Source organism: Tripterygium wilfordii, chromosome 13 (assembly GCF_013401445.1).
Source record: "Tripterygium wilfordii isolate XIE 37 chromosome 13, ASM1340144v1, whole genome shotgun sequence".
NCBI classification, from domain to species: domain Eukaryota; kingdom Viridiplantae; phylum Streptophyta; class Magnoliopsida; order Celastrales; family Celastraceae; genus Tripterygium; species Tripterygium wilfordii.
In genome coordinates this window covers 16246313-16268427 of record NC_052244.1, presented here as the reverse complement: position 1 = coordinate 16268427, position 22115 = coordinate 16246313, and the positions used below count along the sequence as shown (strand labels likewise).

Genomic DNA, 22115 nt, shown 5'->3' with positions numbered 1-22115 from the left:
ATATATATGGTACAAGATGTCAATATATTCTATGGAATACCATATTCATCCTTTCCAACCCTAGCTATATTATACTTTTTATAATATTCCTTGTTTATTAATTTATCAACTCCTTTATATTAGTTTTTATCTTATATATGTTGTAAAGGAGACTACTTCAATTGGATACGGGACTACAATTCTCAGATTGTATCATTCTAATAGTTTGAGAGGTATCTCTCATCATATCACATTTTTGTATTTTCTCCACCAAACTTATTTCCACCATTTCATGAGAATTGTAAATCCTGAGAAATTTCAAATTTTCTAGCTCCTCTTTCTGATTTGTTATATGAACCTATCCGAGACCTGTACTACTAAAATAATGCATGACAATATGGTTCAAAATGCCTTGAGTATTTGGAAGATAAGGGTTCATTTGAATTGTTTTATGTTTTCGTTTTTCAAAATATTTTCAAATGATTTTTGTTATTTTTATGTTCCATGTTTCCTAAAATAGACAATCAAACGTGTTTTTTGAATTGTATTATGTTTTCCAAAAAATAAAAACATGGAAAACAACTATATGAAAGAAACTCATATTTTATCTTCTTCTGGTTCTACTAATCAAGCATGATTGACCCAACTGGTTTAAGTAAATGAGGCAAAATTACATCACGTTGATGTAAGCACATGTGTGTAAACTGCTGAGCTGCTCTGCTGCTAGCCAATCTACCTAGAAATTGACACTTTTTAAGTAGCTTATGGACCTGACTTATGTAAAAGAAAAGGGGGAAAAAAAAAACTTCCTCCTTCATCAGCTATGAAACACACACACACCCCCCTCAACCAATATTATTAATACCCACCATGGCACCATGCATATATATATATACAAATACAATGTTAGAAAACCATGTAGAAATTTCAAACTAATGAAACCAAATCCTTGAGTTTTTTTTAAAAAAAAAACTCTAAATGAAAACCACTACATGGTTTTTTGCCTGCATTTGTATTGTAACTCCTTGAGACTCTCAAATCTTTGAACTAATTACATGTGCACATGTGTGAATCCTCATTTTGTGCAAAATATATAACTCTATATATATGTATGAATTTCTATCAAATATATGTTGTCTTCTTCATGATTGTCAAAGATAGTAGTTAGGAGGATCATTTCTAAGTAAAAAACAAACCAAAAAACAATGTGTCCAAGGAAATAAGGTATTAATTGTTGTTTTAGGCTCCATTCATGGGAAACACATGCCCACATCATACATAGTTCATAAAACAAGTCAAAAGTTTTTATCTTTGTTTTGTTGTCATTTTGTGGGCTTCACACATGCATACATATATATATATATATATATCACTGTTTTAAATATAGTCAAGAGAGATATGGCCTTGCTAGACAAATGTCAAGAATGTGCAGTGAGAATTTCATGAGTTCCTCATAATCTGCTTTTAATTTATTCTTTTTCAAGTGAAATGAGAGCAAAAAGGCAAAGGCACACACATTTTTGGGTCAATGTCCTTGATCACCAAAAGTAATTGTATAAAAAAGGCTATAGTCAAAAGTTTAATCAAAAGCTTAAATATATAATTAAGTGGGGCATGCACTAATACATTAAATTCATAGTTTCAAAAAAAAGGGCAAGTGTGATCTCTTTGATGAGCCCTTCACATGCATGCTTATATATAATGGCATTGGGAATGACATAAACTAATCATAATATGGAATGGGTCAACCTCCTCTACCTTCTTTTTCTTGTTTTTAGCATTTTCCCAATTCTACAATCATTTTCCAATGGACACATTATCATATGCTACTCAAAATGGTATGATGACCTAATACCATTATATATGTATTTATTAAATAATTATTTAGGAACAAAAAACAAATCCAAAGAGAGAGCAAAGCAGGATACAAAATTGAAATATATGAAACTTAATCATAATTTCATTTCTTTTAAGAATGTCAAGAAGTTAGGCTCTATGACCCTTGACTCATCCACTAAAGAATAAGAACATATAGACATACATAGAACAACGGACTTGTCTTTCTTCTTCTTTTTTTTTAAAAAAGAGATCATAAGCTTTTGTTCCATAAACTCTCAATATTTGTATCGCCTAGCTCTTCCCAAACACCTGATAAATCGTAGAGTATTGATGTAGAGAGTTAAACTTTAGTCTCTGATCAATTGGAATGATTCATTCTCAACTAATTCGATCATCTTTGAGGATTAATATAACATATTCATACACATGCTTGTATTAAGTATCATAATGTCCTGATCATGTGATGAACCAAACCAAAAGCGTACAAGAACAAAAAATGTGAATTCTCAAGTGATAACATCACTAAACTCATTCTAATCCAACAAAAGCTTTTTTTGAATCAAAGTTGGTATTATATATGGAAGGATATTAAAGAATAATAAATAACTAAAAGTGGGTTATGCATATGCATTCCTTTGCATGAAAGGGATCCGTGTTTCAACAGTTGGAGAAGAAAAGGTCGGTCAGTCAAGCCTCTTCTTCTGAAAAGGTGTGAGTTTGTAGTTTAGGGTTTGCAAAAGTTGGACTTTTGACTAACAACTCTTACATGGTTTGATATATAATGGCCAGATTAATATTAGAGTGTATATACAAGCCAATAATAATGATAATGACATGGTGGTAAGGCGTATGCTACTCATGCTCTCCTATTATAATTCAATTATCTCCCGAAAACATGAACTAACACATAAATTTTTTTATGAATTTACATGACATTAGCTAATATGCAAACCCGATAAATTTATCCAATGTACATCTAAAGGATAAAGGATAGTGACTACGAATCCGTTATAAAAAAATAAAAACAAAAACACTATGTATACTGTAGGGGCCTCTTATGTCTCTTTTTTCTTTGAAGTCTTGATACGGTACATTTGTCCTTTTTGGTAACATCAAAATTTTGCACATTCTCCTAAAACAAATTACACTCTCTCTCTCTCTCTCTCTCTCTCTCTCTCTTTATGTTTTAGTGCAAAAAAGTTTCAATCCGGGTTTCAGGGATAAAGATGGGTTAAGGACTTTGACGAGAAAATGATGTCATTTGGGTGGTGATTATATATATATATATACACACACATACACACATCTATATATATATAACTTTAGAGGGGTTTTTTTTTATCAATTATATGAAAAAAAGATGCCTCAATGGGTCCTCTGCTAGACTGCAACCTTTTCAGTCAAGTGGTCAAACACACTCGTGGACTCCCACTTCACAATCATATGCACATGCCCTCATCTAATAATTTATAAACAATAAGTTCTCAAACACTACAAATTAATATTGTCGATCAAATATCATCACGATTTCATTATTCTTTAATCGTCGCTATTGTTATTAGATCTAGAAATGGTTCTTATGTCCAAAAATGCATTGGTTATGTGAGATGAGCGTGATATTTGTGTTATATACTATTCGATTAAGTTGTGTGAATCGGATGTGAGATAAACTCTTTAACATATTTAATTTAGGTAATTTAATTTTTGTAGATTTTTATTCTCCAAAAAAAAATGAAATAGCCGACACAAACCGGAATCTAAGAGGAACCTTTTAAAGCAAAACCAATCAGAGACCGCCACGAAATCTAATCTAAGAAGGCCCACCAAACGTACACGGTGGCACTGTTGCCACGTAATATCTCTGATCATTGTGGGGCCAAAACTGAGTACGTGTCGGGCAGTGAAGCCTAGGGCCGTACACACAGCTGACATGGCAGACTAAAAAAGGTATATTGTCAAAGAGGTGGACGTGAATCACGGTCCTGAATGTACAACAACTGTCAGTCACTGTGACACTGAGGCTTTTCATTGGAGAATGTTTTTCACAGTAAAAAGTAAAAAAAAACACCGAGGCTTTTCATTGGAGAATGTTTTTACAGTAAAAAGTTAAAAACTACGTACAAAAGTGAAAAGGGTTGTTCAGTAAAAAAATGAACCTGGATAATAGAAAAATGAGTGCCCCCGTCAGATTGATGTCTCAAAAAAAAGATGTATAAATCAATGTGACTTGGGCTTTGTATAAAACTAATTTAACTAACTACTATTTATTTTACGTAAATGATTACATATGCGTATCTGCTCGTTCTCCTTGTAGTCTCCATGGCATTAAAATAAATTCACAGCAGAAACTGTTCCCATTTTTGGCCTTTGTACTGCAAAGTGTCTCTCTCATCTTTGTGTAGTACAAGCCAATCCAACCACTACTCACACAAGCCAATATATACACATATATACATACCTATGTTCTTACCAAGTACCAACCGATTCAGGTACTGCCCCATTTCCTTATTGTCAAAATCTATGAAATAACCATTTTGATTCTTTGACCAAATCATCAAACACTATGTCAAGGTTTCTCTTGTTGGTTTCCCTCCTCTTCTGTCTCATCCTGTGTGTCACCGCCCATGGAGGTGGCCATGATGACGGCGATGAAGCAGCCGGTGGTGGCGATGACCATCCTGATCTTAGAGCAAGGTCCTTAATTTTGGTAAAAAACACCGAGGCTTTTCATTACGGACGCTTTGATTTTGGATTGGACGGCGGCTGTGATGTGATTTTGAGTGAAGGTGGACCCATATATCGTCCTTTGTCGTGGACCCACCATATCTCTAACCGACTCCTTAAGTAGAGAGGTAATACGGGCCAAAAGGTCCGTTGGCCCGGGACAGCCCGGCCTGTTTTGGCCCGAGCCGGAACGACCCAATAATAATAAGCTGGATCGGGGTTTTTGGCCCACAGGGTCTGGCTCGGATGAGTGATGACTCGCCTTGCCGGGCCTTCACGAGCAGGTTCTCCCGTGGGCCCTAATTGCCAAGCTCCCTTGACCCAGATAACTTCACTTCCTTCGAAAACTGCGGAGTGAAATCTTCTCTTGGAGGGAAGCGAGTGTAGGTCATGGCATCGCCGCCTTAGTGGATCGGGTAAGGACTTGAATTTGCTCGTTTGTAACTTATCCAAAACCGTGTGCACGATGGATATTGCTCCAGTGGGAATGGAAACTCAGTACGTTCGGAGTCGATGCCCCCATTGGTACTGATTTTCTGAAGTGTGAAATTTCGAAGCCAAGTAATTTGATAATCATATGCAGTCCTATAATCTATGCTTTTATTTCTTTTCACTGTACTTAACAAGGATTGCTTAATAGTTTTTGTATTATTGTATGTCTGATGGGAATTTGACATAAAGGACTTGCGTAGATGGTCCCTCTCCTCTGCACAACCACATAGAAGTGTAGGCCAGCTATGTCACCTTCATCATCTTTATGGTCTCTTGCGGTTGAAATAGCTTGGTAGCTAAGTATTGTTATTACTGTCATGTTGTTCTTAATATTAGACAGGCATGTCCATGTATGGTATACAGACGGACCATGCAATATAGCTTGATAGCTACGTAGTGTTATGTTGTTTGTGGTATTAGACTGGCATGTCCCATGTACACTATCCAGACCATTTAATCTTATAAAGCTTATATATTTTAGGTTGAATTTGGGGTTTTAGGGTTTGCAGTGTTTCAATCATAGGTAGAGATCACAGGGATGAAACAATTATAGCATGTCGTGTAATCTGTTTTTTTTACTAGTCAGCGGTCCTGATTCTCCTTTTTCATTTTGGTTCCATAAGCAAGATGGGATTTATTGGTCTTTCGACATGTATTATGTTTGAAGTATTTCTGCATGCTCTACCTTGTCAACTTGGTTATTGTTGTGTTTAGTTCACGAGGCGGCTGTGATTTTTATTTATGATGTCCATCAATTGTTTCACATAGCTTACCCACTGTCTGCTTGTTGCTTCCTATGGAACAGGAAAGAGATAATTTTGGAACATGGATATTTTGCACAAAAACTCAAATGCTGGCAGCAAAGGCCTTAGTTAACAGAGCAGTCTTTTGGTTGGTAAGTTTGACATTTATAATGTTTTTCTAGGAAGAGGGAAATATTTCTTACTTACAAATGAAACTCATGCCAATTTTCTGCTGAGATTTTCCCGTTCAATCTATCTGTTAGGTAAACGGATTGTTTTCTGCTTATGTAGTAACAATTGCAGATAATAATCGATCTTGTTGCTTTTGACAGTGAAGGTTCTCATCGAATATTCGCTTGCATCTATATAGAATGAACAATCTAAAAGAAAAATTAACACATTAGAGAGATACTTGGGTAATATGGTATTCCACTTATGAAAGCTGATTTCTTCATAAGAGTTCATTGTTTAGCATCCCTGAAGAATCGTATTTGAACACATTAATTCCTCTCACTTTCAAAATAATATAATGAGAGCACTAATACTTGTATCTTCTTTTTCAAGTGAATAGCTCACTGCCAAGAGTAATTGTAGTAGTACACTCGCCCATGACTGTTGTTAGAGCCATCTCTTTTTCATGAATCCTTTCAAGCTCTTGGACAACCATCTCCATCACTGGTCGCCCTCTTCCTAGAAAGCTCATGCATTGGATTGTCAGCCTGATCAAATCCCTGATTCCATTTACAGTGAAGCTTCCATGCAGCCGATAGTCCACAAAGTTGTTTGAAGTCAATTGTAATCGAACCTTCAAAAAATTAAAGGAAGTAATAGATACCAATCATTGATGAATCTCAAAAAAAAATTTGCAAACATGTAAGATGGGTACCTTGCATTTCATTTGTCTACTTTCGTATTTGACGGTAGAACTAAGATGTTAAGAACTTGCTATGGCAAGCAACTCCTCAATTTCTGAACTTAACAGTTCATCATAAAGAGTTCTTTTTTACAACTTGAAAGTATTGAACTAAAACATCAGCAGCGAGTCATGAGAACATCTTGTTACTTTAATTCTTGTCGGCATATAGACTTTTACCTTTGAACACTGGTAAGTTTATCCTAATCTTGTGAAAATCCACCAATTAGTAGTCTTGGAGGAGCATTATCTGCCTACATACCTAACACTCAAATGAGAGAAGGTTCTCCTTAAATAAAACCAAAAAGGCAGAATACATACCCATTGGATGAAACTTTCTTCAGATCCTAATGAGTCGATATGCGTAGCTCTCTGTCCTGTTATTAGCTCCAAAAGAAACACCCCAAAGCTGTAGGCATCACTCACTTCAGTGAAGGTCCCTGATATTCCTACCCTAGACATGTACACAGGACACACATTGAGCCTGGGGAAGCCAATCTTTCCAGGACTAAAACAGAAAGTTACTGGCAGTAATTAGTTTACTCTGGATCATCGAAAGCATTGGCACGGGACATGTGAGAAGGACCTGCTTCTTCTATCTTTTCTAGGATTTTTGAAATTCCTGCATCTGCAACTTTTGCAATGAAGTTCTCATCGACTAAGACATTGGCTGTTTTGAAGTTCTTGTGTACCAAGGGAGGACTTAGCGCATGCAAATGGCATAAACCTGCAGAAGTTAAAATTGTAACTTTTAAAAAATCTCCTCTTTTCTTCTTTTTTTTTTCCTCTTTTCTGAACTTCATTTATAGGATTCATGCAGGCTATAGAGCTACCTTTAGCCGCTCCCAGAGCTATGGATAACCTCTGTTTGAACTCCAATTTAGTTGATGACTCTTGTCCAGTGTCTGCAGAAGAGTTGACTGAAGTGAAATGCATTTCATAAATGTTGTCAAAACAATTTTGCCAAGTGAGTCATACCATATAGATGATTGCAGATGCTGCCATTAGGTAAATATTCAAAGACCAACATTTGAGATCCACTATCTTGGCAGTAACCTAGAAGGGTAACTAGATTGCGATGACGAATTTCTGACAAATAAAGTACCTGTTTGCCACATAGAACTTTTATCATTTATTCAAGTTGTGAGAAATTTGTGCTGTTAAAGAGTATACTTACTCGAGCATGTGGAGCTTTTTCAAGTGTAAAATTCTACATGTATATTTTAATTTGATAATGTTGGAACTTGGAAAGTTCTCAGAATGAATGAGACCCTATTTATTTGTTTTTAGCATACTGTTAGAGTGTCTCTAAGCCATTCTGTTGAATGAATTTGTCTAAGGAAACTTAGTATGTACACTCATCGACAATAGGATCATAAGTCATAACCTTATAAATACCTCAGCAACAAATTCCTGTCGAGGAGCACCTGGACGCCTTTTTATAGCCACGACAGTGTCACTGAGTAAAACCTTTATACACTGAACCAAAACTTCCAAAGCCAATAAGATTGATTTCACTGAATTGCTTTGTAGCTTGTTCCAACTCTTCCATTGTGAACTGCCTTGCTTCAGGTGGTCCAAGTGTAGACTGGTCTGGTGCTGAACTGGGTCCAGCTCCCCCATTCCACTCCACTGTAATATTGTGGAGGGGATTTATGATCATATCCATCATGTGACATTGCATGAATAGAAATAGAAAGTATTGCCTTATTTTCGTCGGCGTTGATATCCTTACCTAGTGCAGATGGGTCTGAAGAACCAGTCTCTGAATTCCTGTTTGATAAGTTTTTACATTGTGATTTGCAGAACCACACAACTCCAATGACCATTGCCACGAATGCAAGCAGCCCTGCAGCACCTCCAGCTATGGTCGCATACTTTGACATATGGTAAAGCTTTTGTGTCCCCTTCAACAAACTTGAACATTGAACCTGTCAATAACTAAAGACAGTCATCCATCTCTGGTTAAGTATATGTCAAGAATTTGAACAAGATTGCCACTACCTTTGAAGAACTGCAGATCCAAGTGCTTGTTCTGATGGGTATATGCACTTGTTTACAGTCTCATTTCGGGAAGCGATAAGGCCGATATTGAGTATCCACTTGGGAAATAGAGACTTGACAGAGATCAATGCTGCTAAAATCTAAATAAGGTATCAGAAGACAACTCATTTGCTTTTTAGAGTACCCCCACTTTGTTGTCTGATGTTCACCGTCACACCCAAGTGACCCTAGAAATGCCCTGTCACTGAAGAACAAACTGACTCTATGAAAACAAACTACTTTCATTTGGCTTTACAGGAAAGAAGGTGAATTTGGAGACAAACAGAATAACTCAAGCAGTCAAGCAGAAGATATTACCCTGTCTTGTACTGCTGATGAATCCATGTTGGCTCAAATCCTGCATTGGTTGTCAAGACCAAGTGTGTTTGCTTCACAATTAACTTCCTCGGACAGAAGGCAAAGTGCTCTGGATGTATGTAAAAAAACTTCCACGTGGACATGTTTTGAACTTATACTGAGACCATCTTTCAAGCTTAGTAGCATCTCTTTGTGGAATCTCTAGTCTATCTATAACCTAAAAAAAAATCAAAGCCCATGTGGGAAGTTGTTACCAACTGTAAATATTATCATTTTTACTATAAAGATGGGACACTTATGAAAAAAAAAAACTCCTCCTCCCGTGCATAATGCTCTCACAATGGGCGGAGGAAAGTGTCTTTAGTAGGAGATATAATTACGGAAGGGGGATCAAAAGAAATGTTGTTATCATCTCTCAATTCCAAGTCCTTTTTGCCCTTTGTCATCTGATCTGGAAAGAAGAGAGGACATTCCCATTTTAGTACGGTGAGACAGGACTCTTCCTAAGATGGGGTCATGACTACGAAGCCAACACAGGACATCAAAAAGTAAGACTCTCCAGTTTCCATGGCTACATGCTGCTGTTTAGGTATGAATTTTAGCTGTTTTGGGAAAATGGGTAATTGAATGTTCCTCACCATTTGCCTGTTTTTTTTTTTTTTTTTTTATTTATATCATTTCTTTTGCTTGTGGTTGTTGAGCTGTGACTATGATCAAGGGTGGGGAAGGTTATTGAGCTGTACTGTACTACCCCTCCCCCCCCCCCTCATTTATTTAGCTTGTCTGTTTGTTTCCCGGTATTGCAGTGCTTTGTTTGCTGGAAAGTAGTGTAAGATTGATGGAAAGGTGATTGTCATGTTATGCAGCTCTGTATGGTGCTTGAATACAAGAAAGTAAGAAACCCTTGTCAGAGGTTAAAGACTAGAGAGAGAGAGAGGAAGATTTCTTAAACAAGAATGTTGTTTGGTTCTGTTGTCTCAGGCTGACAGCAAGCAAGCAAGTGGTGCTGTTTTTGCATGGCCTGACTGTAAAAAGACTTGTTTCTATATTTCTTGGTTTGAAGACTAACATACAATTCTGGGATATTTAGCACTTATTAGTGTTATTTGTTCTTATTTGAACATGTGCATGTGTAGCCTTTTGGGCATTTGGAATTGATTTGAGAGTCTTGTGGCCATGGAAAGGTGTTCATGGTAAGGTTTCATTCATCTGATCTGTGCATGTATGTATGCCTGGATTGAAAATGAGAGTTTGTGAAGGGGGACCATGTTGTTTGTTTGTGTTTTTTTCTTCCCTCTCTCTGTCTAACAATGATGAGCCAAATAATGAGCTCTTGCATCATTGTCACCTCTTATTCAATGTCAAAAAACTAATCTTTGATTAACTTGGGTAAGTTTTAAAAGTGAACATTACCCCTTTTCTTGTTCAAAATTGTTTATCCAATCATGGCTTTATCTCATGATCAGTGTGGACGTTCATATATTAGGAATCCATAAAAGGTGATAAGAGATTGATGTTAATTGACCTTATTTGTTCCCATATATTCAACATAAAATGCACAATTTTTGGCTCACCCATTGGGATTTAGTCCAATTTATCGTCATGTCATGTGAGAAACTTTTATTCATGAGGGCCTAAGAAAACGAGTTTATGTCAATATCAAATATCCAAAGGAAAAATTACCAATGAGTCTGTGCAACATCCTACCCCACACATGTTAGATGCTGAAAGTGGGCTTTACGGTACTTGGACAATGGTCTAGTCCAGCTAATAGGGCCCATATGCCCTAGTATGGTCTCGCTGACTCGCCCCAAGCAGTGGGATTGGGATGACGGCCCATGATCACATGGTTCCTTGAGTGAAGAGGACTGCATGAAACTGAAGGGGTGCTAAACCTAAGCCCATGGAAGTTACGGGGTTTCTTCCCAATTATGATAAATTATTGGGGCTCTGTGTAAAACACTAAAAATATTGAAAGAGAAAAAGAACATCTTCTCCTAGAAAATAAAGTGAAAGCATAGATCAAAACTCGGAGATCTAGGGTTTATCAGTTAGGGCCAGTAATTTCGAGGGGTTTGTACTCCGATCTGAAGAAATTTAGCTTCATTGCGAACTCTCCTGAGTTACAAACTCAGTCTCGGCCATGTACAGTGGGTCAAGCGATGGCGAGAGCCACGAGGCCATCCCGCAGAGGAAGATGCCGCCGGCTTCATCCATGCTTTGGGTCAGAAATCTCCGTCGTTACATAGGAAACGGTGCCGGCCTCGGATCAGAAGCCCTAATGGGTTTGCATTCTCTCATCTTAATCTTGTTTTGTTATTAATTTATTCGCTAATTATAATTTTCATATCGTGTTTGTTAATTTTGGAAATGTAGTTCCGTGATGTTAGGATTTGCTTGTATAGATTAATGTATGTTTATGGAGGCGACGGTATAGATAATGTACATGGGAAAATGCTATTTATTTCCTTTTATACGTTACTTTCTGTGCTCTGCGTGGCTTTTAGTTGCAGCTTGCTTGATTTGTTTCCTTGAACTGTTATATAGCTGAACAAGTGTAGTCGCTTCTGGAACTTGATTGTTTTCATGAAGATAAAAAATATAACTTACTTGAACAATTTAAATTTAGGTTTACATTAATCTGAAACCGTGGATTTAAGGGCATGAGATGAAATGGACCTGATACATACTGCTGCCTCTTACTTAACTTCAGATTTTAGACTTGAGATGGAGAAGATAATAAAACTTTGACTAAATCCTTCATTGACTGGTGATATTTCGAATCTCCCTGGTTGTTGAGTGATAAGCTTGGATTCACTTCACTTGTTGATATATTCTTGTATGAACATACATCATGATGATAAATTTACTTGTTGAAAATTGGAATTGAAATGTGTAATTCTCTCTTGACTTACATCTAACCAAGTGTATTGTTTTGTTTCTCCTTTATAGAGCTCGAGACAAAAAGAATCTTGCTTGATATATTTAAAGACAAACAACAAAAAAATGCAGAGGGGGGCACAATACCAACTTTCTACAAGAAGGCATGTGCTTTCATTGATTACCCGAGCACTTCACTTTTAAATGAGATACACATGTATACTGTTCTTACAATGGAGCATGTTTTGTCATACTTCAAAAAATTTCCATTGGTTTTCCTGAATTTTATTCTTGTCATCAGTTTGATTCTTGACAGTTTGTTTTGTGGTAGATCCCCCATATCATGCATGTGAATTTAATTTCTTTTACTTATTGAAATTTCTATTGGTTCAGAAACCTGAAGAAGGATCCATTAGCCAGCGGGTTCAGAAGCTGGCAAAATATCGATTTCTAAAGGTTTGATCGCGCTTCTCCCTAGTTTATGGTTTTCTGTAAGTTTTGGATTGCCCTAGCATTTTTTAAACTCTTTCATTGGTGACATTTTAAGTTTTTTTTTTTGCAGAAGCAATCAGATCTTTTACTAAATGCCGATGATCTAGATGCAATGTGGGTTTGCTTGAGGGAAAATTGTGTGATTGATGACACCACTGGTGCAGAAAAGGTCCATAAATCTTCCCCTGCCATATGACTGTGCTTTATCAATTATCACACTTAAAATTGTTGCATCCCCCATCTTATAAATTGTATTCCCTAGAAACATTTGAAACTGATCATTCATGATCTTGTTGCTGAATGGTTTTACCTCTCCTTTTAATTAGGGACTTTATTCTCTCAAGAAGTTCAGGGCTTGCTCTTGCTGCCAGTTACTTTGTTTTGCCATTATTGGCTATACGGCCTTTGTAATTGTTGAGTAATTTATTATATTCTACTAGTTTTATTGATATATTATCCAAATTTTCGTGTTCAGATGAATTATGAAGATTTCTGTCACATTGCCTCTGTATGTGCGGAGCAGATAGGCCCCAAATGTCGACGCTTTTTCAGCCCATCCAATTTCATGAAGTTTGAGAAAGATGAGCAAGGAAGAATTGCCATCCTTCCCTTTTACCTTTACGTGATGCGTACAGTGAGTCTTGCTATCTTAACTCTTAAGCTTAATTATTCTTTACAGGATTCTCTCTCTTGCCTTTGAGGGAAGCAAAATATGTATATGTCTAGTTCTATTTTCATAGTTTATCTTCATGATTGCTTTGCACTGTCCATTGTTCAGGTTTCACTTACACAGGCCAGAATTGACATGAGTGAACTTGACGAGGATTCTGATGGTCTTCTTCAGCCTCATGTATGTCTTAAGATATTCAAAATGAAACTTCTGATGTTTCTTCTGTCATATGATTGCTAAATTGACTGCTGGCTGGATACTATATTGTTTTATCTCCTTTTCGATAGGAAATGGAGGCCTACATACGAGGTCTTATCCCTAATTTGGCGCAGCTACGGGATATGCCTGCGGCTTTTGTTCAAATGTATTGCCGCATAGCTGCACACAAATTCTTCTTCTTTTGTGATCCTCATAGACGAGGTTTGTTTTTCTATTTGTTTAGTTTTTGTTAGTAATTTTATTTTGTTCGTCACTCTCAGTTGTTCACAGTGGTTAACAAGTTTTTGTCTACAGGGAAAGCCTGTATCAAAAAGGTGCTTCTAAGTAATTGTCTTCAGGAACTAATGGAACTCCACCAGGTAGAGATACATTTAAAACTTGATATCTGCTACTAAACGGTCGTTGTTACAAGATGTTACGCATAGTTTCTTTATGTGAGAGTGAAATCTCTTACCAATGCTCCATTACTTATTATTATTTTTCCTGACGTTTTCCTATTAGGAAAGCGAGGAAGAAATCACCGACAATGAGCAAGCTGAAAATTGGTTTTCTTTGACATCTGCACAACGCATTTGTGGTGAGTACGAAAAATATTTTTAAGTTCTTGGCTTGTTCCGAGAGCCGTGATTTGTGGTGCATGTACCTGTTGATTCTAAATTGTGATCTTAAGCTTATCAAAATGTTTAGTGTCTGTTAAAAACTTAAAATAGATCGCAGAAGTTCATAATAGGATACATTGCTTGCCTGATCTACCACTTTTTCCCTGTAGATATGTTTCTTGCCCTTGACAAGGATATGAATGGAACATTAAGCAAGCAGGAGCTTCGAGAGTATGCAGATGGGACACTAACTGAAATTTTCATCGAAAGGGGTTAGACTTAACATGTTCTTCACTTGTGCTTTGCATTTTCTCTGGTTATTCTTAATAGAAATGATAATGATCATGCCCTTTTACCTGTTGCACGTTTTCTTTGAGTTTTCATCTGTTCATTCTCTACATTGTTTTGCTTTTCATTAGTATTTGATGAGCATGTCCGGCGGGGCAAAACTAGTGCTGGAAATGCTCGGGAGATGGACTTTGAAAGTTTTCTGGACTTTGTACTGGCCCTAGAAAACAAAGACACTCCAGAAGGATTAACATACTTATTTCGTTGTCTCGATCTTCATGGACGGGGATATCTTATAACAGCTGACATCCACACTCTTTTCAGGTTAATATTTTCTCATATTCAAATTGAGTTGATTTGACTTATGGACATTTTTAGCGGAAGTGAAGAAGGGGAGCATCCAAAAGATGAGATGCTACCTGATACAATCTTCCTACAGAAATCTCTGTAGTTTCCTACTTGTAATACTGAGCATGTTCTGCAAGTCTCATATATACAGAGACATGAATCCAATTAGTATAGTCCTCTTCGATCTTTCGGAGACACGGTCCTGCTTGCACATTTTTGTTATGTTCTTTTTCTCTCTCTTAATTTTGGTCTGCTAGTAATTACTCTTTTTATCAAAATTTGTGAAACAGAGATGTACACCAGAAATGGGTTGAAGGCGGGAATTACGAATTGTGTATCGAGGATGTAAGGGATGAAATATGGGATATGGTGAAGCCAGCCGACCCGCTAAGAGTTACTCTTGCTGATCTGCTTTCCTGTAAACAGGGTGGCACCGTTGCCAGCATGCTTATAGATGTGCGTGGTTTCTGGGCCCATGACAACAGAGAAAATCTTCTCCAAGAAGAGGAAGAACCAGAAGAAGAATGACAATTGCATGTGTACTGTGTAGCTGGTAGTTGTCTAGTACCAACACATTACCAATTCAAACATGTATTCTTCTTGACGTTTGGCTACAGGCGAACATGTGGCCTAGCGTTTAAATTGCACCTCTGCAGAGGTGCAATTCAGATGTAACATGTTCAAACTTGGAAAACAGTCTTTACGCGGGAAGGCATCTCAACTATGAGAGCTTTGTGCATTAGAATTTACATTATATATGAATTAGGGGTGACAAAACTTTTTCCAATTCAAATTACCTAATTTGTTCGACCCGAATTAAACTAAGTTTGAACATATGTTATATGTTCAAAATCTGGGTTCAAACATAAAAATTTTATCTGATTTAAAACTGTGTATGAGTTCAAACACATAAATCTTATCCGATTTACTTGTTTAGACTCTAATCCGGTTTAGGTAATTATCAGATTTACTTGTCTGAATTTAAATCAATTCAGGTTTGGTCAATTAAATACGTTCGAAATCCAGTATGAATTAGGGTTCAGATATGTAAATATTTCGTAAACATGTGTTGTCCAATCCAAAACCGACCCTTAAATATTTTTTGCCACCCCTAATATGAACACAATAAAATGTTCTGTCATGAATGCAGTATTTATTTATCACTGCTATGACTAAAAAAGAAATAAATGAACAACATTAGAAAAGCTTTGAATCATGTGAGAGAGAAGGGTAATCAATTATTATTTTATTTTGGAAATTTGAATTAACGCTCACTAAGCTAAGTTCAACAACTTTTGCCACTAATTTTTGAAATGCTGACAAAAATTTAATGACACCTAGGAATGGAGGTTTTTATAAAAAATACTCCATATAAGTAGGCCACACAGTTTATTACACATTAATTCAATAAAACCGTGGGGCCTACTTCCATTATTTTATGAAAATCTCCATTTCCACGTGTCATTTAAAATTAATGTCACCCTGACCCAATCGTGCGGCCAATCATGTTTAATTATATTCTCCCATTGAGTATTTAACGTTTTGGGTTTTTTTGAAAAAGAAAAATATTAACCATGGCTATTGGGCTTTCATGTCAAAGCCCAACTGCCCTAACTGGCCCACCTGAGACCAAAGCACTGTTTTTTTACCATAACTTTATTTAATTATTTTTCGCAGACAAACATTTTGTGGAATTAAGAGAAAGTTGTACTTGCTGTAAGAGTTGGATCCAGGAACCATGACGTCATGTCTTTTGGAGACCTAATCAGATTAAGATCGGACGGTAGGAATTGCAGAGCTTACTGTACATGAAATAGAGAGCACTACCGTAGAGAGAATCTAACAGCTTCTTCTTACATAAAACATGTGTTGAGAATGTCCATCAAAAGAGTGGAGGCAGGCACATCCTTCGGGTGGGACCCACTCTCCGACAGTGATGATGATAATTACTGGATGCTGTAATTTCGAATATTTTAGGGGTACAAAATGAAAAAAGGAAAAATAAAATGTTAGTGCTACTATGTATCTTTTATTTAACTTTTAACCCACAAAACTTATCCTTTTATTTTGACTTAATTAATTATTTTTATTGATTTTTCTTTTTTTCCTTTTGCTTTTCTTTCTTTACCTTGTCTTCTTTACTTTGCTCAAACATCAGTTTTTCTTCGATTTGTTGATCTTCTTGTTGGTCTCGATCTTTCTCTTCAATGGACACTCAAGATCCTGGAAGACAGAGAAAGAACCCAATTTGAAGAACTACTACATGAAGTCTGCTTGTTGAAGGGTCTGTCTTCATTTATTTAATTTTGATTTTGTTGTGTGGCCTTTTGAGGGTTGTTTCAGTAGCTGAGCTTTTGGGGGTTTTGATTTGTTGGGATTTGATATGGGAGGGTGTTTTCCTTGTTTTGGATCATCCAACAAGGAGGGTAAGGGTGGTGGAGGAACTGGTGGTGTAAAGGAAGTGGTCAAGAAGGATTCAGTGAAAGATGGTTCACTGTCTCAGTCCCACCATGTTAGCAGAGTTAGCTCAGGTAAAAGTTCCTTTCTTTTGTTTCTGGGATTTTATGGAGAAATGTTTGTTGTAAGTAGGGTTGTGGGGGATAGGTCGCCTTACTAAATTTGCTGAATTTTATAGTTTTTCGTACTCTATTAAGTTTTTTGATGGTGGGTTGCTGGTAGAGTTTGTTTTTAGTTTGATCTGGTTCATCTGTTGCTTCCTTCCTTCCATCTTAGTTTTCCTCATTTTTCTTAGTGTTTGTTGAATTTGGGGTTTCCAGCTTTTAACTGATACAATTCTTTGAAGGGCTAACACTTGGATTTGATTGTTGTGTTTGTTGTTTTATTTAATGTTAATTGTGTGCAGTGATGTTCATATTTGAGATCTACGTAAGGGTTTAGGAGCTGGAATTATGACGTTTTCATTCTTCCCAACCTTAATTGATGACTGCAAGACGTAAATATAAGTAAAGCAGTGTCTTTACTTGCAGTCTTTTCTGTGGATTTTAAATTTATGTTTCAAATGACTAAAAAATCTATTTGAAATGTCTGTGGCACAATAACAATAGTGTTTGAAGGATATCATGGGCTTATGCTGAGTAGTTTTCTGTGAAAGGATAATAATGCTTTGGATGCTAACTTCGAGTTGCAAATTTTAGAGTACTTAACCCTCTATGGAACACCTGAGAAATAGTTCTTGGGATTTCTCTAAGTATTAGCCTATTAGGTAGTTCAGTCTGTGAAGAGGCTTGAAAACTCGAAATCTAGAGAGATAGAAATCGTCTTCATTGTCATTCATGCAGATGTTTTTGCATTTGGGTCGCTGAATTATGTCTTATGATTCCAGGAACCCGTCCTATATATCTCTTGATTTTGTAGTAGCTAACTTTACAGGCGAACATTTGGCCCTATTGTAGAGTTGCGGGGGTGCAATCTAGAGGTCACAGATTCAGTTACTAGGAAGTGGAAACTGTCTCTCCACATGTTATGTGGGTGTAAAATCTGCGTACATCTTGCATGTCCCCGACCCCGCCTACTGTGGTAGCCTTGTGCGCGGGTGTTGTTTACCTTTTATTTGTAGCTAAGATATGATATTTGCTTCCTTTCATTATTTGCTTCATCAACTATCTAATTTCCTATGGTTATGTAGACAAATCGAAATCCCGGAATGGTTCTGATGCAAAGAAGGAAACAATAATTCCAAAAGAACCAACTGCAAATATTGCCGCACACACATTTACATTCAGAGAGCTTGCTTCAGCCACTAAGAACTTTCGGCCAGAATGTCTATTGGGTGAAGGGGGATTTGGACGTGTGTACAAGGGTCGATTGGAGAGCACAGGACAGGTAATTAGTGATTGTTGAGAGGATGTAAATGTCACAGATGGAACCACATTCTTGTGTTAGCTCATAATTATTTCTTCTATATCTTAAATTTTGGAATTTCTAATTATCACTAGAAGACATTGATTTTTATTTTTTTTTGCATTTATCAGCTCCATGAAGGATTACTGCAGTTCTGTGATTAATAGTTTTTGGATGAATAACTAATGTTGCAGTTAGTTGCCGTAAAACAGCTTGACCGGAATGGCCTTCAAGGCAACAGAGAATTCCTGGTGGAAGTCCTCATGCTCAGCCTATTGCACCATTCAAACCTTGTCAACTTGATTGGTTATTGTGCTGATGGAGACCAGCGCCTTCTTGTTTATGAATTTATGCCATTGGGATCATTGGAGGATCATTTACATGGTTAGATTGCATGCATTTGCACTTACACTATCTATAATGGTGAAACTCTGCACACTTTGTTCAGTTCTGCTACTTTACATAAATTAAAGTGCATGTTAGCTACTGTGTTTTAACTATTCTGCATCATCTTTGGTATGCCTGGGTAGACAATATGTTCTTTGATGATGCCATGGACTAACAGTTGTCCTTTTTTCATGGTGTTCCATGCATACTAGTGCGAAATCAAAATCAATTTTGTTGTTTTGTTCAAATAATTTGACCTCGCATTTACTTTTTGCTGCTTTTGTGCTTACATTCATTGGTAAAACTAGTGAACAATTCTGTATACTAGGCACCTGCAAGTGCCTTATAGAAGCTATTAATGAATTGGATTTGTGGCAAAGATTTGTTGCTGTAGATGCTAGATGTGATACACATGTTTTAGGATTGAGAGGAAGGACCTCATAGCAAATCATCTGGAGCTACAGAGTTGATGCATTGGTAACTGTACAAGAATATTTCTTCATGAGCCAGAATCAGTATCAAACTTACTGGGTCATATAACATGTAGGAGAGACATCCATGGTACAATCCAAGAGATGTAGAAAAAAAAAACGAAAAGCTTAAAATGAAATGGGGAAACGAAATGGTAGATCTAGATAGTTTGGAAGCATCTTGTTAGTTGATAACATTAAATAAAGCGTTATTGTATAGGTGGTTGCGTCATAGAGTTCAATCATAAGCATGGCTTTAGTAATCGATGATATCATGACAATAATTTAATATCAGCGAATTCAAATTGTAGTTTATGTAACTTGGTTCAGTCAAAATTGGTTTGTTTTCCAAAGATATTATTTCTATAGGCAAGATTTTCTTTATTTTTTAGCTTTATGTTCAGGAAGTTAGTTGACTATAGTTAACAATTTTATAGTTCCTGCCTCCTGGTAAGGTGATTTATTTTACTGGAAAAGGAATTGACGCCTGCTCACTCATTACAAGAGTAACTCGATGGCATTGGCATGTTATAGGAGCTTTTGTTGGCATATACTTCCGCAATTTACACTCTTACGATTTGACCTCTTAACTTGTGTAATTTTCTAGCACCTTCTAAGGCACAATAGCATTTTCTAGCTTTCTTTCTGTTTTTCTTTTTGCTCTGATTGTGTTGACAAGTTATCTGCTGAACTGCTAAAGGCTTCACGGATTTTGGTTGAAGCTGCTGAACTTTGTTACAAAGCCAAAAACGTTCATTGGTTTTCAAATGATCAAACTGACTTTTGATGTGTATATGGCTGATTATTTGCTGGAGCTTAATTCTTAGAATTTAGAAGACACGGTCACCCCTTCATTTTCTAGATGCTAAGAGATGAGGGAATTTCTTGCTGGAATAGTAGAAATTCTTTGTGGTAGAGAACCTTGGTAATTTAAGATAAACCTGAGAAAGCAAGATCAGGATGGCAAGATCAATAAGCAGGAATGAAGTTGACATTTAGAGGATTAGAAACAATGCTTTATAAAACTCCAATAATAATATGTCTCACATTCTTGGACCATAGCCCTTTTGTTCCTTGTAGTCGAACTTGAATTAGTAGAGCACTGTCTCAAGTCTCAACTGTTTCTTACTTTATTTAATTCTTTCCTTTCAGATCTTCCTCCCGATAAGGAGCCTCTAGACTGGAACACTAGGATGAAGATTGCAGCTGGTGCAGCAAAGGGGTTGGAATACTTGCATGATAAAGCGAACCCACCTGTCATATACAGAGACTTAAAATCTTCTAACATCCTTCTTGATGAGGGGTTTCACCCAAAGCTGTCAGATTTTGGGCTTGCAAAATTGGGTCCTGTTGGTGACAAAACTCATGTCTCCACACGAGTGATGGGAACATATGGATATTGTGCCCCAGAATATGCCATGACAGGTCAACTTACTCTGAAGTCAGATGTGTATAGTTTTGGAGTAGTCTTTCTTGAACTTATAACAGGCCGCAAAGCTATAGATAATACCCGGGCACCTGGAGAGCATAATCTTGTTGCGTGGGTAAGAATGTTTGCTCCTCAAACTATGTTGATTTTTTTTTGGTATTTGTTTCCCCCTCAATTGCCATTGTATTGACGCGAGACGAGATTATTTTTTTCTTTTGTTATCATTTGTGGAACATGGGTTTTGTAGGCAAGACCTCTTTTCAAGGATCGTAGGAAGTTCCCTAAAATGGCTGATTCACTGCTACAAGGTCGATATCCCATGAGAGGACTATATCAAGCTCTGGCTGTTGCAGCAATGTGTTTGCAAGAGCAAGCTGCCACAAGGCCTCTGATAGGCGATGTTGTGACGGCACTTACCTATTTAGCTTCGCAAACCTATGATCAAAATGCAGCAAGTGCACAAAATAACAGAGTTGGTCCATCTATTTCTAGGAGCAGGGAGAGGAGCTTCGCAGATGGGATGGACAGCCCAAGTGAGCACAGCCGTATAGGGCGGCATGGTTCGCCTTCCAGCTATAAAAATTCACCAGACTACAGGAAGAAAGATCATGGTCGGGAATTAAGCACGGGTGATGAGTTGGGCAGGGCTGAGGTTGGTGGTGGTTCTAGCAGAAAATGGGGTTTAGATGATCCCGAGCGACAGGATTCTCAGAGAGACAGCCCCGTAAATAGTGCGAGAACAAGAGAAACTCCAAGAAACCGTGATTTAGATAGAGAACGTGCAGTTGCTGAGGCAAAAGTGTGGGGTGAGAATTGGAGGGAGAAAAAGCGGGCCAACGCATTGGGTAGCTTTGATGGTACAAATGAGTAGCTGCACTGAAATGCCTATTCCTGTCTGTCTACTTGCTTTCTCAAAGAGACGTATTATTCTTCTCCGGGGCACTGTGAAGAGGGAGAGACATGCTTTACCTTCTTGGTTTCCTTTTCCTCCCCAGGGATAAGAGTTCTTATATCCCAACTTTAACTGTTGTTACTTGTCCTTGTCATTCTTGTAGACTATGAAACTGAATACTGCAATTGTGGTTGAAGGAAAGAAACACAGTTAAAGAAGGGTTGATGTAGAGGACAGTGTCTGCTTTTCAGGCATTTGACAGGTAACCCCGCTGCGGAATTGATGTATGTAACATGTTAATCCATGTATGTAGAGATTTCTGAAGGTTATGGGAGACCTGAGAAGATGTCTAAAATTTATGGCCCCTCTGTTGGGGCAAGTAGTGGGTTTAGCTTGATTGTCGACATCATGTGTCTCGTACTCTCATTTCAGTCGTGTGTATTTTTTGAGTGGTCATGTTTTCGGCTTATAGGGAAGGAAAATGTTGTCCCCCAATTTCTTTCTTCCTTCTTGTCAAGATTCGCTACTT

The 22115-nt window shown here is 37.2% G+C and overlaps 2 protein-coding genes, 1 long non-coding RNA gene, 1 other non-coding gene and 1 pseudogene across 4 annotated transcripts; 4 read left to right on the top strand and 1 right to left on the bottom strand.

The window, feature by feature from the left end:
* Nucleotides 1–4891: 4891 nt before the first annotated feature.
* Nucleotides 4892–10329, top strand: LOC120012300. Its single transcript, XR_005471246.1, has 6 exons — nucleotides 4892–4958; nucleotides 5840–5929; nucleotides 8497–8579; nucleotides 8753–8843; nucleotides 8992–9640; nucleotides 9918–10329. It is a non-coding gene; the product is annotated as an uncharacterized LOC120012300 (long non-coding RNA).
* Nucleotides 6337–8654, bottom strand: LOC120012299 (annotated as a pseudogene).
* A 725-nt stretch (nucleotides 10330–11054) lies between the features above and the next one.
* Nucleotides 11055–15363, top strand: LOC120011971 (probable serine/threonine-protein phosphatase 2A regulatory subunit B'' subunit TON2). Its single transcript, XM_038863177.1, has 12 exons — nucleotides 11055–11336; nucleotides 12004–12095; nucleotides 12325–12387; nucleotides 12494–12592; nucleotides 12899–13057; nucleotides 13202–13273; nucleotides 13381–13513; nucleotides 13607–13671; nucleotides 13814–13889; nucleotides 14082–14183; nucleotides 14331–14523; nucleotides 14838–15363. The coding sequence occupies exons 1-12, from the start codon at nucleotides 11195–11197 to the stop codon at nucleotides 15073–15075; spliced, it is 1434 nt and encodes a 477-aa protein (XP_038719105.1). The 5' UTR covers nucleotides 11055–11194; the 3' UTR covers nucleotides 15076–15363.
* On the top strand, nucleotides 14591–14706 carry LOC120014003. Its single transcript, XR_005471534.1, has one exon. It is a non-coding gene; the product is annotated as a small nucleolar RNA snoR104 (small nucleolar RNA).
* A 1300-nt stretch (nucleotides 15364–16663) lies between the features above and the next one.
* LOC120011948 (serine/threonine-protein kinase PBL27-like) lies at nucleotides 16664–22103 on the top strand. The gene is made up of 5 exons (XM_038863133.1): nucleotides 16664–17078; nucleotides 18194–18390; nucleotides 18603–18792; nucleotides 20418–20809; nucleotides 20942–22103. Exons 1-5 carry the CDS (start codon nucleotides 16931–16933, stop codon nucleotides 21563–21565), a joined length of 1551 nt encoding a protein of 516 aa, XP_038719061.1. The 5' UTR covers nucleotides 16664–16930; the 3' UTR covers nucleotides 21566–22103.
* Nucleotides 22104–22115: the final 12 nt, after the last annotated feature.

Bases quoted from the DNA above. Each gene is read 5' to 3' on its own strand.
- LOC120011971 (XM_038863177.1), top strand. From the start codon at position 11,195: ATGTACAGTGGGTCAAGCGATGGCGAGAGCCACGAGGCCATCCCGCAG. The intron at 14,184-14,330 runs GTTAGACTTAAC...GCTTTTCATTAG, and splicing joins TGAAATTTTCATCGAAAGGG to TATTTGATGAGCATGTCCGG. The intron at 14,524-14,837 runs GTTAATATTTTC...TTTGTGAAACAG, and splicing joins GACATCCACACTCTTTTCAG to AGATGTACACCAGAAATGGG.
- LOC120011948 (XM_038863133.1), top strand. From the start codon at position 16,931: ATGGGAGGGTGTTTTCCTTGTTTTGGATCATCCAACAAGGAGGGTAAG. The intron at 17,079-18,193 runs GTAAAAGTTCCT...ATGGTTATGTAG, and splicing joins TGTTAGCAGAGTTAGCTCAG to ACAAATCGAAATCCCGGAAT. The intron at 18,391-18,602 runs GTAATTAGTGAT...CTAATGTTGCAG, and splicing joins GATTGGAGAGCACAGGACAG to TTAGTTGCCGTAAAACAGCT.